Source organism: Canis lupus, chromosome 29 (assembly GCF_048164855.1).
Source record: "Canis lupus baileyi chromosome 29, mCanLup2.hap1, whole genome shotgun sequence".
NCBI lineage: Eukaryota > Metazoa > Chordata > Mammalia > Carnivora > Canidae > Canis > Canis lupus.
Window position 1 is genome coordinate 35,511,039 of NC_132866.1, and position 17,694 is coordinate 35,528,732.

Consider the following 17,694-nt stretch of genomic DNA (forward strand, 5'->3'; position numbering starts at 1 on the left):
GTACAGTAATGTTTTTCTAAAGAATTCATTCTTAGTGAAGGGATTACAGCTACGATCTCTGAAAGGGCACAGAGAAGAAAGCCTTTCTTTCCGGTACCACAGATTTCTATGTCTATCACCCTCTTTCTTTTCCTGAGGAAAGAGTCATTAAACTCTTAAGGGGGGGCCCTCTAACCACAAAAGAGTTAAGAACCAATGCACTGTATTCTTCCATGTTACCTGCTGGAACAAAGCTCCTTTGTTTTTAGGAAAAGTGAAAAGTCTTTCATTTTAAGTCAACAACAAGCAAATACACTCTAAGCAACCTTAAAAAGTTTCTGAGGATCTAAGTGCAAGAGGCAGAGCATCCTTGAATCTATAACTGACGATCTCTGGTCCCCAACCCAGCATCTCTCCCTCTCTAAGACCCACATGGCTTCCACCTATATTGTAGAACATAGTTTCTTAAAATATGTAATTCCTAACCGACATTGCCTACATGCCTTTCAAGCTACCTATTACTGCACGTGAATCTATAAAAGGAAGAACAATAATCAACAAATTGGCCGTTTATTTATTCATTTAATCATTTATTAAGCATTCAAATACCAGGTACCAAGGATACATGTAACCCAAATCTGCCTGCAGTCACAGGTGGGTGGCATATCTTGGAGAAGAGTTTTAAAGGATGGGTAATGGCTAGGTGGGCTTACAAGCAAAAGTACATTCTAAGCAGAGCATACAGCTGAACCAAGTATGCATATGTGTGTGCAGTAGGTGGTGAGGGAGGAAGGGGTGGGTATAGCTAAGTAGCTTTAATTTATCCTGAGGGCACTAAGAGATCTCTAGGAAATTCTGGGTTGGTTGAAGAGTGAGTGATGAAAATAGCTGTTTTAAATGATCACACTTTGACACAGGTTAGAAGTGGGCTGCAGTGACTGGTGAGAAGTAATGAGAGCCTGAACAGAACAGTCACAGCGGGGCAGAAGTTAAGGTACAGATTTAAGAGATATTAAAGACACACCAGACAGGACTTGGTCCCTATTTTGTGTTAGGGAAGATAAACAGAGTCAAGTGTGGAGCTTATTTCCTTCTGGGATAACTGAGTGATGGCATCCCATTCATTCATTTTTAGACATGCTGAGCCCCAGGTGGCTTTAGGACATTCAAGTGCACATCCAGTAGGATTCTGAAACTGAGAAGAAAGGTCTATGCCAGAAATAAAGATTTGGGAGACATCAGCACATGCAGTTGAAGTCCCAGAGTAGATGACTTCACACAGAAAAGAAAAAGGCCCAAATACACATGCAGAAATTTCTTCTTAGCTTATGAAAAGTTTTGCTTGATCGAGTTAAAGTTCCAAATTTATCTTTTTTACCACTTTACCCTAGTGGCTAACAAAGTACCTGACAACTAATTATCCTAAGTAATTCAGTAATTATTTGGGTGGACATGTTTATTTCCTTAGGTTTTTGGTTTGAGTTAAAATAATCTCAGACCGAGGGGGGCACTTGACGGGATGAGCACTTGGTGTTTATTCTGTATGTTGGCAAACTGAACACCAAAAATAAATAAATAAATAAATAAATAAATAAATAAATAAATAAATAAATAAATTTATTATTAAAAAAAAAAAAAGAAAAAAATAATCTCAGACCTGTAACAATGGTTAATGTGGATTTGGTTCATCTATCACAAAGTGACCATGTAAAGCTCAAATTCATTTGTTTTACTTTTCTACTTCATTTTAATATTTTATTTTTATCAAGTGCCCTTGGGCTGCTGAAGATAAGTGGTGTCAGTAGGTGAGGTATGAGCCCACCTAAAGATGGGGCTTTTATAAGCTTTTTTATTTTTTGCAACTCCTTCCCAGGAGCCTGGGACTCAGCCTGCCCTGCCATCTCTGCCTCTCCTATCCTTCTGCCAGCTTGCCCCTTTCTCTTTCTTCCACACAGCTGTAGTACTAGCGACATCAAGGGCTACTGTAATCAGTCATCCTGCTGGTCCTGTTGGCCCTTCTCTCTACATAGCTGTTAGGGAAGCCAGGCAGTGTTAGCTCTAGAATTTCTCAACTGAAGAATGAGAGAGCATCAACCTATCTGATTTGAGGAGAAAGAAAGGTGAAATGCATTTGCAGAGTATTTTGAAAGAAGAGTAAACTAACTTCATTTATCCCTACAAAGCAGGGAGAACCACTCATGATCCCTCCTTCCCTCCCTCCGCAACTCTACCATAGCCAGGCCCAAGCACACTCATGTTCTTGTGTGAGAAGGCCAAGGCCTATGGCTTAGGAATTAAAAAAAAAAAAAAAAAAGAAAAGAAAACCTCCAGTTTCTTCTCTTGTATGGCATTCTGCTGCAATATCTTGACCCATACCTGCTATTTTATCATTCTGTTCATTAGTTTCATGGTACTTATTGACATCCACATTTATTTCATATATTTTTTAACTTGATTACTCTTTCTTCATTTGACCAGAAAGTCCACAAGTGTAGATTCCATGTCCGGTTTTGCTCAACAATAATAATGTTCCATTTATATATTCATTTATATATTTCAAATTTGAACAGAGACACTAAAACCTTTATATTTTATTATAAATTTTATAACAAGAACTATGTTTCACCTATTCTTTACTTACAATAAAGACTCACAAAATCACAGTCTTTGTACAAAGTTATTTTAGTAAGATATTCTTTTTATTTGCCTAAAATACTATGGTATATATACTACAATGTCACTTAGCATTTCTCACTTTCCTCCTATCCCATTTGGCTGACTTTTTTATTTCATACTATCTCATATCATGGTATCACTATATCTGACCCACATTATACATAAGAAAACTGTGTAAGATCGAAGACCCAAACAATGATAGAGGAATACTGCTTTGCAGTACTGTTAATTTTATCATTACAAATAATAGGATACTTTGCAAATGGGATAGTTTTTGGCTACAAGCCCCAATATAAACACAAACAAAACAATACTCAGAAATCCAAGGACCAGGAAGTAGAAGGTGAGTACTACAGGATCCTTGGATCTCCAGAGACACCAGGTTGAGTACCTGACTCCTTCATCATTTACTCCACTATTCTGTTTCCTGCTGATGATAAAAGTCACATTTATGGTTTATCACTGCCTTTTAATTCCACTTCTGCCACGTACATTCATTCTCTTTTAGTAAAGGGCTTGATACAGCAAAGCAGTTTTTCAGGCTAGAATGACTTGTGCAGTTAAACTGTCACTTACCCTTTTAGACTTTAAACTGCTGTTGCAAACATAAACACAGCCCTTGCTTATATCCTGACACAATTTATACTTCTGGAATCCTTTGTTTTTCTTCCAAAACAGTGCCATATAAATTGAGATTTCATTATGTCCCAGAGAAAATTTTCTTTCAGAAAAACATAAAATATGTTAGAAAGGCAGATATTGGAGAATTTGGGCTTTCTTCTTATCTTCCAGAGTTGGCAGTTTTTGCTGGAGAAATCCAAATATGAAAATAATGCACAGAGGTGCCTGGTGGTTTAGTAGGTTAAGCATCTGCCTTTGGCTCAGGGCATGATCCTGGGGTCCTGGGATTGAGCCCTGCATTAAGCTCTATGCTCAGTAGCGAGTCTATTTCTCTCTCTCCCTCTGCTCGCTTGTGCTCTCTTTTTCTCTCTCTCAAAAAAAAAAACAAAAAACAAAAAACAAAAAAAAACAACTTTTTTTTTTTTAAAAGGGAAAAAAATAGTGCACAAATGTTACAAGAAGCAAAATAAAACAGACTGTGGACCATGTCCAGGTATCATCTTTGTTGTAGCAGGAAACATGGAAGTATAAGACAAAGTCCTTGCCCTAGAGTAGCCACATCCATTGGCCCTTTTTCCAAAATACATCCATAATCCAATCACTCTTCCCCATCTCCATTTCACACCTAATTACTCTGGTTGAAGACTCTATAATCTTTCAGCTGACCTGCAGTGACCGCTGTTCCATAAACTTTCTAAGCGCATTCTGTCTCAAGGCGTAATACTTTCTTTTCCCTAGAATGTTCTTCCCATATATCCAGAGCTCAGTTCCTTCAGTTTGTGTTCAAATGTAATCATATCAAAGAGTTTAACACCCTGACATTCTTTTTTTTTTTTTTAATTTTTATTTATTTATGATAGTCACACACAAAGAGAGAGGCAGAGACATAGGCAGAAGGAGAAGCAGGCTCCATGCACCGGGAGCCCGACGTGGGATTCGATCCCGGGTCTGCCAGGATTGCGCCCTGGGCCAAAGGCAGGCGCTAAACCGCTGTGCCACCCAGGGATCCCCACCCTGACATTCTATGTAAAATAACCCCATCTCTCCCATCTACAACCCTTCTTTGTTCGCTTCATATCACTGATCACTACTTAACATGGCACATGTTTATTAGTTTCACCCACTAGAATGTTCAACTTCTCAAGAGCACAGATTTTTTTTTTTTTTTTTTACTATCTTGTTCATTATTGTATCTGTTCTGTCTGGAATAGATGGTACCTGGCACACGGTAGGTATTCAAAAAATATTTGTTCAATGATTTTTAACTGGTAATTGTTCAAGTTAAGTAATGATACAGAGCAGCAGTAAATTAGTATTTCAAGATAGTTCATAGCGAATTGCTAATTGGATAGCAGAGGCCATCCAAAGGTAATATATATCATCACTTTGGAAAGGTTTTCCAAAACACACATGCATGGACCTCACCACAAATGATCTACCAAATCTGTCTAAGTGGAATTCTGAGCATATGTATGTTTAAACAGTTTTCTAGGTGATTCTATTTTTTTATTGGGTATAATATATATCATAAAATTTGCCATTTTAGCCATTTCCAGGTAATTCTCTATTCTGCACCCCTCTTTAAGACTCCTGATATAATATTATGTCAGTTCAGTAGCAGGAGAACAGAGAAAGGGGAGGATTAAAAAAAGAAAAAAGCACCATGTTATCTTAAAAAGAGCATGAGCTTTGGAGTTGGAATATAGGTTCACCACTACTGGGCAAGTTTCTTAACTCATGGTTTCCACCCCCACAAAATGAAGATAATCTCTATACTCTCTCTCTCCCAATAACTTACTCCAAACTATTTCACGGTTATAGTAAAGCTAATTGTAATCAAGTATATAAAATATCTATTTAGTGCACATAATAGGCATTAATCTAGAACTTATGGAATTACTTTCATTGAAATAGGCAAATAATTTCATACAGGCAGAAACACAAAAAGTATGTGGAACTCTGGCATAAGTGACTATAAAAATGAACCTTCTACTGATAGGCAAGGTGAGAAAGAAACTTGATAGGAGTTCCACAGATATGATCATATTAGAACAGAGATTTTCAAACTCCATCATGCTTCAGAATCACCTAGAAGGCTTGCTGACGACCATGGATTGTTGGGCCCACTCCCAGAGTTTCTGATTCAGGAGTTCTGGAGTGGGGGCCTGATAATGTACACCTAACAAAAGTTCCCAGGTGATGCACAAACTGTGGGCTTTTTGGCCAAAGGATACAAAATTTCAGCTAAACAGGTAAGTAAGTCCTAGAGATCTACTGCACAGCATAGTGCCTATAGTTAATATTACAGTGTTGCATGCTTAAAATTTCCTAAGAGGGTAGATTTTATGTTAAGTGTTCATATCACAATAATACTATTAATAATAGTCAAGAAGACTTCTGGAGGTAATATGTTTATGGCATAGACGTGATGGTGGTTTCATGGGTCTATACTTACTTCTAAACTCATCAAGTTGTATACTTTGAATATCTACAGCTTTTTGTATGTCAACCATACCTCAATAAAGTGGTCTAAAAAAGCCAATGAATGAAAGAATGTATACTCCAACAAAACCTGCGAGCAGATTAATTCCTTCAATGTAACTTTTTAAAATAAAAAACCTAAAATAGTTCATTTAAAAAAACTATAATCAATAATATGTTTTAAAACATCAAAATTAGATAAAAGTCAACTATTACATAATAACAGAGGAAAAATTTCATGCCACTGGTATCCCAATGACAAATTCAATCCTGAAAATAAATTCAAAGTTAGGATGATTCTTGGAGTTACTTACCATTTTGAAAGCTAAAATCTAGATATAAAGCCCAAATGCAGTAGTTTTAAAAGAATACTTACAGGTATGGAGGCATTCCGTCACTGTGGTTGGCTTGATCAGGTACCCTTTACAGATGTAGCAGGTGATGTGAGGATTGAAATCTTTCACCAAGTGTTTCCTTTGGGTAGCCATTCGTGGTTAGCTAGGACTGGCTTTAGTAGTTCAGGCAAAGAGGGGTAGTAAGTGGATGAAGTCTGAGCCCAGGAGCCGGTGTGGAGTTCCCAACTGGATGTCTTGAGGCATGAGAACTAACATCCAGATTTATCATGAGATCGCTGGTCATCACTACTTTCGGTGGTTCTGCTTTCCCATATCTGTTTCCACAATAGTTTTAAAAAGATGAGAGGGAAAAAAAAAAGTGTCAAATTCCTAATACTGTATTAATAACATAACAGCAGCAAGTGTTACTCCAAATTGGGTGGATGGGTAAATAGAACATGTCTCTCACTGTCAAATTAATTTGTAAACCTGCTTTGACTTAATTCAGGATAATGACAAATTCATCCAATCCTGGAGCCTTAACTATCACCTCCATACAAATGAGACCTAAAGTGACAAACTCTAGTTCTGGTATCTTTACCTCTTCAGTAATGCATCTTAGCTATCTGCTCGCCGGCTCTACTTAGGAGTTCTTGCCAATACAAGTTAAAAGATTCAACGCTGAAGTCACTATCTTCTCTACCAATATACTTCCTATTTCCATTTTGTGTCCCTTATCCAGTCAATGAAATCAAGTTGACGTCCTTTCCCATTGCATCCACAGCGATCCTACTGGACTGTTATCTTCTCCACCTGCGCTCCATCTTACATTCTAGCAGCGTTATTTTATTCTATCACATTTGGGTCTTCTTCTCAAAGATGGACAGTGTCTCCTCTTTATAAACAGACATTTAAACTCCTTGGCTTTCCATATAAGACCTTCCGCAGGCTGACCTTAGCATACTTTTCCAACACTTTTCTTTAGGCAAACTTAAAGGATCATCAGTCGTTCACAGTCCATTCTGCAGCCTCTGTACACCGGCTGTCCAACAAACCCTTCCTCTTTTCTAAATCCTACCTATATCCTTTGAAACGCTTCTCCAAAGTTATCCTCAGTGTGCCCTCTCTTCTGTTACATTTCCCTTTGACTTATAGTTACATTCATTCTTCATGTCCTCTATTAGACAGTCTTTGACAGAAACCGATCACATTTAGTAAGTGTGTAACCTGGGCAATGTTACTTATCACCTCTCAATCTGTTTTTTTAAACTATAAAATAAAAATAAGAGTGCCAGCTCCCTAGAGTGACAAGGATTAAATGAGACCATACACATAAGGCTAGCACACGGTAAAAGCTAAATGTCATTCACTTATTTCCAGAAATGTTTACCATTGTTGGCTGGTACATGGGGTTGCTAAAGAAAAAAAAGTCTAAAAAGGTCTCTCGCAAACAAATGTGTTCTGAGAAAATACAGCATGAAAGGCGGCACTGACTTCCCAAGTCAGCCCTATCAACAGCAACTTTTCTCCTGTCTCAGCTGCTAACTCACAGGTATAAAGCAGCCGGAGAGGCGGAGCCATCATCCCATGGACACTCGCCCTGAAGGACGCGCACGGAACGGGCTTTGCGTGGCACGAGGGGGCAACACAAAGGGAGCTTGGAGAGCCGAGGGTCTGGGCTTCGGGTCCTCGGCCTGGACGACCTTCCGCAGGCGGCGGTGCCTGGGTCTAGGCTTCTCCTCCACCTCGGGACTAGCGGCCCTGCCTTCTCCACAGGTTTGCCACGAAGCTCCAGAGTTCAGAGAAAGTCCCCTGGAGAGGAAACGCAGGCTGCGACCGCGGGGGCGAGAGCGGAGCGAGCCGCAGTCCTGTCAGCCCGGCTGAAGGAAGCGAGCGGCTGCGGGGACCCGGCGGACGCAACTCCCCGCGTCCCCGGTGGGGGTGGGTCCAGGCACACGTCCGCCCGCCGCTCCGGCAGGTGCGCGGCCCGGGCCGGGAGGACGCGCCGGAGCGCTCCCGCAGGGCCAGGCCGGGGCTGCGCCGGGGGCACACGCGCCGCCTCTCCCGGGGCCGGGGCCGGGGCCGGGGCCGGGGCCGGCCCGAGCCAGGCAGCCCGCAGCCCTCCCCGCGCGCCAGGGCGGGACGCGGCTCCCAAGCCCCCGGACACCCTCCCGACCCCCAGCCGCCCCCGGCCCGCCCCGCCCCGCCCCGCCCGGCCCGGCCCGGCCCGGCCCGGCCCGGCCCCGAGGGGCTCTCGGCGCTCCAGGCGAGGCCGGCCGCGGCAGGTGCCTGGGGGCGCCGCTCCCGCCGCGGGCACAGCCGGGGCGCGGGGCGCGGGGCGCGGGGCGCGGGGGCTCCTCGGCCGCCTCTCAAGCCCGCCCGGTACCTACCCCGCGGCCGCCGCCGCCGCCGCTCCTCGCCCGCCAGCGCGCCGGCCTCGGAGGGAAGGAAAGTGAAAGAGAAACAGCGCCCGCCGCGGCCTGGCCGGTCCCCGCGCCCCGTCCGCCCTCCCCCTGCAGGCGGGAGCGCGCGGCTCCGCTGGGCCACTCGGCTCGGGCCCGATAGGGCGCGGCGGGCCTCGGGGCCCAGGGCCGGTGCCGCCTCCAAGGGCAACTCCACCCCCTTCCAACCGCCGGCGCCCCCGGCCGGCCACGCCCCCGCCACGCCCGCAGGCCACGCCCACCTGCCCGCAGGCCGCGCCCACCTGCCCGCGCTCCTCGCAGGTGCCCGGCCTCCCCGCCCGCCCTGCTGTTGTGGCTTCGGAGCGACACGTAGCCTTGGCCAAATTTTATCTCGGTTCTCGTCCTCACCACCACCCCTCCCGGTTGTTTGCATCGTAACGGTGCCTGGTACATTTTCCCTGGTGTGTCTAAAAGCAGCGGTCAGCGTTGATAATGAGTCACCCTGCGAAACGGTCTACTAGGCTGCGTCTTCCTCAAGCCAGTCCCACCTGCGCCGCAGCGAGGACGGAGACATTTCTTGATTTGCATCTTATGTAAAAGCCACTAATGAACTTGCTACTGTGGGGTGGGGATCGCGGACACATGTGAGCAAGCTGGAGCGTGCTGGGGGTGGGGGTATTAGTAGAAAGGTAAAGAGTTACTACTATTTGCAAGGTTCAAAACAAATACCCCAGTTCTCTTCCTAGTGGCTTTGAGATCCACAAGAGACCATTCACTGAAAAGATTTATTCAAAAGCACGCATTAAAGATTCCTTAACCTCATTCAATCCTATTCTCCTGCATTCCAAAAACTTACAAATCCCTACTACAACCACTATTTTGCTAAACATTACATTGGACCTGGTTCTTTGCTTCTTAGAAGACTGCAATCAAGTAATCAATCCTAGGGTGGCAGGCAAATCAAAATCAGTGTGGTCTCCACCAGTAAAACAAAAGTTAAAACAAACATGCCAAAGGGAATCAGTAAAGGATGGTTTCAATTTATGTATTAGAGGAAAAAGTGTTGTAATTACATCGTCTTTGCTTCTGTCGAAGTGAGAGCAGTGGGGGCTAGGGAATTGACGGTACGGAGGGTACGGTGAGGGATTAATGCAAAGTATTTCTTTTATTTCCTATTCATAGGAGTCACTGTCATTATCAGAGGGTAGATTGTAGAGATGGTTCTAGTGGCAAACCAACAACCCCACACCAACTGGTGTTCAAAGATCTATTACAAATTTGAATACATCAAAGAAGTAGAGGAAGACAGCTTTCAAAAAATATCCAATTTATAATTAAACTTATGTAGACTGGACATAACATTTTAAAAATACCACTGTTAATATCACAGCAAGAGCAATACATTTTCTCAAACAGCTTTCAATGACCACGTTTTTATAGTCCTTATAAGAATCATTTTGCAAAAGCACACATGCCAATTTCTAAGCTAGGATCAACTTCAATAAATCAAGCAATCACAAATGAGCACAGAAAACAAGTTTGGTCAAAGGACTTCACAGATGGAAGGACACATTCAGATCTTTTATCTTGGAGACAAAACAGATCAAAATGAGAAAAGTCACCCTGGTTCAGGTGTATGTGTAACATGTAATGGAAGATTCTACTGTATATACTTTTATATATTGGTATTTTCCCACTTTATCTGAATCTACTTTAAATATATTTTTAAAGAATAACACTTAACAAAGGTCTGGGGGAGCTTACATGTGAGTGGTGATTAACGGGTAAGTGGGGTTAATCAGCATTCCCTGAGGAAATGCGCTTGAGGATGGATATTGGGAAGGCTTATATGTTAACAATGGAAGGAGGGGTGATGAATATGCTAGAGCAGGGCCTGAAGATAGGTATAGAGGTGGCACTGCTATAACCAAAACTGCAAATGGTGGACTTGAGAGTGGGAGAGAGAATTACAACCTTTGTAAGGAAATCTTTGCCTTGTGTCCCTGGAGGTAGCATATTTTGTAGTAAAATGTTCAGTAGTTTCTCATTTTCCTTCTTCAGCAACCACCCTACCTTTTCCATTCCAAGAAAAAAAAAAGCACATACAAAAAAATAAATAAATAAATAAAACTCAAACATTTGTCTGGTTAAAAAAAATAACAAAAGAAATGGCATAAGGGAATGCTATAAAGGGACAAGTTTCCTGACATGTATAGATACCGAGCATCTAAACATACGACTTTCAAGGGCTGTGCTGCCCTTTTTCCCATGGGAATGCTTTCCAGTAACCTACCTCTTAAGTCCTTTGGTTCTGATAGTGGGGCTGGAACAAACCATAAAGGCCTCCATATGAGAGGGGTGGCTCTGATAACAAATCTTAAGTACCAGTGGGACCCTCAAATAAACAAAGGCCTGGAAGCAACTGGATACACAAGACTAGGGGGGGAAAAGGCAGATAAAAGAATCATCGCTCGGATTCCCCTTAATCACAAATCTACTTCAGCCTTCTCATTTTACAAATGTAGAAACCAAGATCCTGAGAAGTGACAAGTTCATAATCACAGATCTGCTTTTGATAAAGCCAAGACCAAAACAAAGGTACCAGTTCCATATCATGAATACTTCTCAAGGAAACTTCATAAGTCCAAGATTTTAAAGGAGTTTTGGTAAGAAACTAACTTAAACAAGGAACAAAGGGAGACTACAATGGATGAAGGGAGAGAGGGAAATACTTGCCTATGTGGTATTTAGGAGGGAACTGCAACTGGTAAATTCCTATCAAAGTACATAATAGGGGATCCCTGGGTGGTGCAGCAGTTTAGCGCCTGCCTTTGGCCCAGGGCGCCATCCTGGAGACCCGGGATCGAATCCCACATTAGGCTCCCGGTGCATGGAGCCTGCTTCTGTCTCTGCCTCTCTCTCTCTCTGTGACTATCATAAAAAAAAAAAAAAAAAAAAAAGTACATAATATCCCAAAGCAGTAACTTGTTTCATTTGATCATTGATCCAGACTTCCAGGGAACTACAAATGGCTCTTGATAACCCTTGCAACTACTTGGAGCTATCTGAATACCTAACAAACATTTTCATTACTTTATATTTTATGTCTAAAATATTTCAGTTAAGGCCGGGTAATGGATAGGTAAGTAATTCTGTAATTCTGTAATTCTGTACTGAAAAGTTCACATTCTGTCCTTGGCTAATAAATATACTATCAATGAACTGATAATAGCATGATGTTTAAAAATAGGGTTAGAACTTTGTATTTCCCCTGGGATATTAAGTAAGATGGCTTTTTCATTAAATTAAATTATTAATTTAATAATAATTAAATTAAATTAAATTAAAATAATTAAATTATTTTATATACCTAAGTATGCTATTTAATCTTTTTATATAGAATATTTGTAACATAAAACTACCCTCTGTAATCTAAAAGTCTTCCTACAGAGATTTTAGAAAATATTAAAATCTAAAGTCCTCCTGGGCCCAAATGTATTTTTTATAGCCATGGATATCACAGATCAAAATGTATGACTACTTAAAATCAGTGATGGAGGAGTGAGAACAGAACTGAAGGAGTTCCAATCACCCTCAGCCATGTCTCTTTTTCTCTTAATGCACCCCTCCCCTGCAATCAATAATTCTCAAGGACTCTCTCTACTAAATGTCTCTTGAATCCTTCCACTTAACCTACCCTGGTTGAGATTACTATCATCTCTACCCTCCATTACTTCAGTGAACTCTTAGATACAGCTCCTGTCTGTCAAACCATTCCCCACAGCATAGCCAGAGGAGTCTCTTAACTACAAACTGGATCAGGTTGCTTCCCACCTTAAAAAAAACTCCTGTTCTGGGACGCCTGGGTGAATGTCTGCCTTTGGCTCAGGGCATGATTCCAGAGTCCTGGGATTGAGTTCCACATTGGGCTCCCTGCGAGGAGCCTGATTCTCCCTCTGCCTGTGTCTCTGCCTCCTCTCTTTCTATTTCTCATGAATAAATAAAATCTTTTTTTTTAAAGAATTAAAAAAATAAAATCTTTTTTAAAACCCCCCCAAAAAAACAAAACAAAACCAAAAAAACTCCTGTTCTTAGGCTAAAGCCCAAACACCTAATAAGCCCATCTCAGATCCAGATCACTTCTACAACCTCTCCCTTGAACTCTATGCTGCAGCCCTAAAAAACATTTTTGCCCTCTAGATAGAGAGATGGATCCTCTTCCTTTCAAATGAGCATCCTGTCCCAATTCCTTCACCCTTCCCCACCTTTGCTAAATTTGGTCAAACCTTGTTTATCCTTTAGGTATCAGATGATCTCAAAGGTGACCTTCCTAGACACCTTGAAGTTGCTGAAGAGCTTTCCTGATAAACATATATCACATATATACATAACAATTCAATTTATTCTCTCAAGTCCCATCACAGACTTGGATTAACTGATTATTTTGGTTGAACCTCCTCCTACTGTGTAAACCCAGGTGATCTACTACTGCTTGACTGCTTCACTAGCAGAACGGATGGTAAAATGGTAAGCAATCAAATAAATACTGACTGAAATGCTAAGTATTTGCATGCACTCTAAGACATACTCTGTGTATTCTTTCTCTGGTATCTTCTAGGAGGGATCTTTCCAAAGTTATGTTAGGCATAATCCCTGTCATCCAGGACTACTAATTAAAATCACAACAGGGAATAGAGACTTATCTACAAGAAACAATGATGGAGCAATACATCAAATTTATTAATAAAGTGTTAAATGACAAAAACTCCAGCTGAAAAAAGGAGTGCTACTGGTGGTCAAGAAATTAGCCCTACATGCTTAAGACTCTGCCAGTAATATAAGACAGCAAGAAAAATGCCAAAAGCTACGGATATGAAAAATAAATGAGAAAGCCAAGGGAAAAAAAAGAGAAATGAAGTCAATATACTAAAAGTGAGTACAGATAAATAGCATTAGGTATAGGGACAAGATTAGTCTATGAAAGACTGTGCAACTAGCTAAATAAATACTTTAAAGTGCCTGAAATACATTATGCTAAGGAGAGAGACTAACAAAACTTTTTTTCTCTCTTTTTAGAGGCAGAAAAAACTAGCTGTATTTTCTTTACTGCAATTTCAACAGTTGGCTGGAGCAAGTTCCATTTATACTGGAAGAACAGAGAATGTAACTAAAATAGGTACAGACTGTAAGAAAAAACTGCTTTTACTCTGATCATCAGGGCTATGGATATTTTAAAACATCATGACAAAACCACAACTGTTATTTTGGGAGGTCATATTAAATCTTTCAGGATCATAAATGGACAAATAACTGACATGCAGAAACTAAGTATATTCCATTAAATCTGAATGTAGATGTTTCTAAGTTAGGAGTGATTATGGAAAAGTTAGGGGAAAAAAAACCCTACCAAAAGATATGAAATTCAAATGGAGCAAATGCAATATAAAAATTGAGTGCCATAAATATTCAAATACCAGAGGAGACTAGGCACATGATTTGAAAACATCCTCATTTTACAGGTAGCTGTGGTTTAGAGGAAGGGACAATGGACTGAGCAATAGAACCTGGGGGCAGGTCACTTAACTTCCTTTGGCTTCATTTTCTTCCTAGGAAAACTGCGGTTAATGTTATCTTAATCACTGGTTGTTTCTTTATATATTTACATGGTATTACAATGAGCATATAGAAGATTAAATGAGATGATAAGTCAAAAACGTTTAAGTTATAAACTGTAAAGGATTGTAAAAATATAAGGTGTAAGTAACAATCTTGTGGACCACCAGCAATTGAATAGTACTTGGTAATCCTGTACCACCCAGCAGAGGTCCTGTTGTTGAGATAGTTCATAGGATGAATGAGACACTGCAGGCAAGGCAATGGATCTAGGACACAGCATAAAGTAAGGCACGCAATCAATGGTCACAAAGTATTCCTTCCTCTGAACTCAATATTCATCATACCCAATTTTAACAAGATGTGGAAACCTAAATATTACACACTAAGCAATTCAAAGACACAAAGAAAACTAATCCTCCTCTGCCAAATGTTTAATAATTTGGTTAATTCAACATTGTAGAAGTGTTTGTGTGAAATCTTTATTTACTCCCCTCAAATGAAGGGGTAACAGAGACTAAACATTTCCCATTAAAATGCAAAATCTCCAGGCGGGGGTCACAGTCAAGTCCTCATGAGCCATCTCTTGAGCTATGGGTTCCAAGCTCACCAAGATTAGTAGACTTCTTAGTCCAAAGGAAGGGAGGAAGGGCAGGGAAGGATGGGAGGCTTTAGTTATGACTTAACCACTGTAGCAGGGTATTAACTGTAAGTTTGCTGGCTGGGAGGTGAAGAAACCAGCAGGAGGAAGGAAAGCCTAACTGAAGGAGGAGGAAAGCAAATCTCCAGAGAAACCTTCTCTCTTGTACTTCACAATCCTGTCTTGGATCAAAAACAAAACCAAACACACTCCTGAAAACAAAAGGCAAATTAGGGATCCCTGGGTGGCGCAGCGGTTTGGCGCCTGCCTTCGGCCCAGGGCGCGATCCTGGAGACCCGGGATCGAGTCCCGCGTCGGGCTCCCGGTGCATGGAGCCTGCTTCTCCCTCTGCCTCTCTCTTTCTCTCTCTCTCTCTCTGTGATGTGACTATCATAAATAAATAAAAATTTAAAAACAAAAAAACCAAAAAAAAAACAAAAGGCAAATTAGTGTGTTCATATGGTCTTCAACTATTCAGGCTTAATGACTAAGATACTGATAACTCTGTGTTTAGGTGTTCGGGAAAACTAAGAGAACACTGGCCTACATTAAAGCAGGGCAGCATTAGCTACAAGGTAAATACTCTTAATTCCTGACCTTCAGGGTGATAAACCACACAGAAGTTTCAAAAGCTATGATAACCTGTCTGATAGTTCAAGAAGAAAGAAATGATGTTTGTCTTCAATGGTTTCTTCATTTCTGTCTGTTGAAAGGGGTTATCCGAGCTGACAGGAAAAGCTCCTACCACTTACCAAAACCTAATAGCTTCTTGATGAGAAGCTGAAAAAAAGCACTAGCATCTCAGTATCGCAGACTAGATGATGAAGGAGAATACAAGATGGTTCACAGAAAAGTGGTTAATAGCATAAGCTCCATGAGGACACGGTTTTTATAATTACTGCTGTATTCCTTGAATCAATCCTAAAACATAACAGGCTCTCATTAAATATTTGTTGGAATGAATGAATGGACAGATGAACAAGCAAATAAATGAAATCTGACTTTGTAGTCAAGATCGCCAGCATTCAAATTCTGGTACAGTCTCTTATTGGCTATGTCATAGGGCAAAATTCTGTGTCTTAGTTTCCTCATCACTTAAATGGATATAATAAAAGTACATATTTCAGAAGTCTTTAAGGGGATTGTAGGAGGTAATTCAAGCAATGCACTTAGTACACAGTAAGCAAATAAACACTGAATTAATTTTATGAATTTCTCATCTATACCTTCCCTGCTATTTGAACAAAACAACAACAAAACAGAAGATTTAATTTAAGGCCTGATGACAAATACTTAGAATAAATGCCTTAGTATGATCTACTTGCTTTGAGGATGTATGTGGAGGCAACACTTAGTCACCTAATTTTTCTGCCTGTTGCCCTTCCTTGCCCTATAAGAATTTTAAAATAAGGTTACTCTTTAAGTGGGAAATGAGTAAAATATGAAAATTACAATTTATATCACTCAAGATGAAATCAAGAAATAGGATGTACACAAGAGTCTAAAGAGTTTTATGAACACTCAACATTTCAATTGAGTGATCTGGGTATAGTCTTAGGGAGGCAGAACTGAAATGTGAAAGTTAGTATACTAACTCATAATCAATTATATTTTACCCCATCTGGAGTAACTTTATGTAAACAGAAAGACAATGATGAGCAAAAGGCAAGATATGAGCTGTGCATAGGCAGCATTATCTAGGATAAGGACACACTGAATTTGGCAAACCTTGAGCTAGTCACCTCTGATCCTGCCCATCCATGGCTCATGAGACCTGAATTATCATCCTTCATCTTTGACTCTGATTCCAATGCCCACAAAATTACTTCCTGAGTATTCATTTATATTCCCTTATGCCAAAATGCTGGAAGCAAATACCTGAACTGCAAAACTAATATTTGTGACTATTCCACTGTAAATTTTAAGATCTTTATTTTTTACCATAACTAATACCACGACACTGTATTGAATTCCTTACAGAAAGATATTAAAATGTGCCATTTTAAGAGCTGAGGGCATTAAGTAAAGTTGATCAGCTTACTTTGGGTCAAGTCAGGTGCTTAAATAAGTCAGGGAAAAGGCTAGAATTTTCTTGTTTCTGTAAAGAATATTTCCTTCAATTAAAAAAAGTTGGATCAGCCAGTTACAAAAGAACAACTATTGTATGATTCTACTCATCTGAAATATCTAGAGCAGTCAAACTCATAGAGGTAGAAAGTACAATGATGGTTGCCAGGGACTAGAGGGAGGGGGAGTGGAGAGTTAGGTTAATGGGCACAGAGTTTCAGTTTGGGATGGTGAAAAAGTTCTGGAGATGGATGGTGGAGATGGTTGTACAACAATAGGAATGTATTTAATGCCACTGAACTGTACGCTTACATGGTTGAAATGGTAACATTTATGTTATGTATATTTTGCCATTATAAAAAATGTTATGAGAAAAAAATCATCCTTTTTTTAAAAAGGAAAAGAAAATTACAGCAAACAAGTTACAATCGCTGGCAAAGCACTTCATGAGCCTTGGTCTGCCCATCTATGAAATTGCTTTAGACTTGGAATACATATCTCAAATGACCCTTAAAGTTCAATTATATGGTTGTGCAATTTGGAAGCACTACCTAGAATAGGGGTTGGCAAATTCTATCTGTAATGGGTTAGATGGTAAATATTTTAGGCTTTGTGGACCATATGGTTTTTGTTGTAACTCCACTCCGTCCAATAAGCTAAATCTGCCAAAAACAGGTAGCAAACCAGATTCGGCCCTTGGGGTTTTGTTTGCCAATTCCTTATCTAGAGGATAGATATCTCTGTGAACATGTATAGATGATAGCAATTAAAAGCTTACCTGTGTCCCAGGGTTGAAAACATCCACAATTCCCAAAACATCTTGTTTTAGTGTAACACCTTAACTTTGTGATTTCTATTTTCCAGGCAATGAGTAGAACAC

General features: G+C 40.6%; 1 protein-coding gene across 9 annotated transcripts in view; it reads right to left on the reverse strand.

The window, feature by feature from the left end:
* Positions 1-17,694, reverse strand: part of PCGF5 (polycomb group ring finger 5) — a 128,319-nt gene that overhangs the window by 61,397 nt on the left and 49,228 nt on the right. For 5 of the 9 annotated variants that reach the window (XM_072806141.1, XM_072806145.1, XM_072806144.1 and 2 more), the window contains exon 2: positions 6,134-6,427. In XM_072806141.1, coding sequence (XP_072662242.1) covers positions 6,134-6,245 — 112 coding nt within the window. In that variant the 5' untranslated portion in view covers positions 6,246-6,427. Of the gene's footprint in view, positions 1-6,133; positions 6,428-7,642; positions 7,905-8,482; positions 8,691-17,694 lie in introns of those variants that run through there. The other 4 variants (XR_012020885.1, XM_072806142.1, XM_072806137.1 and 1 more) reach the window with 4 other exon arrangements.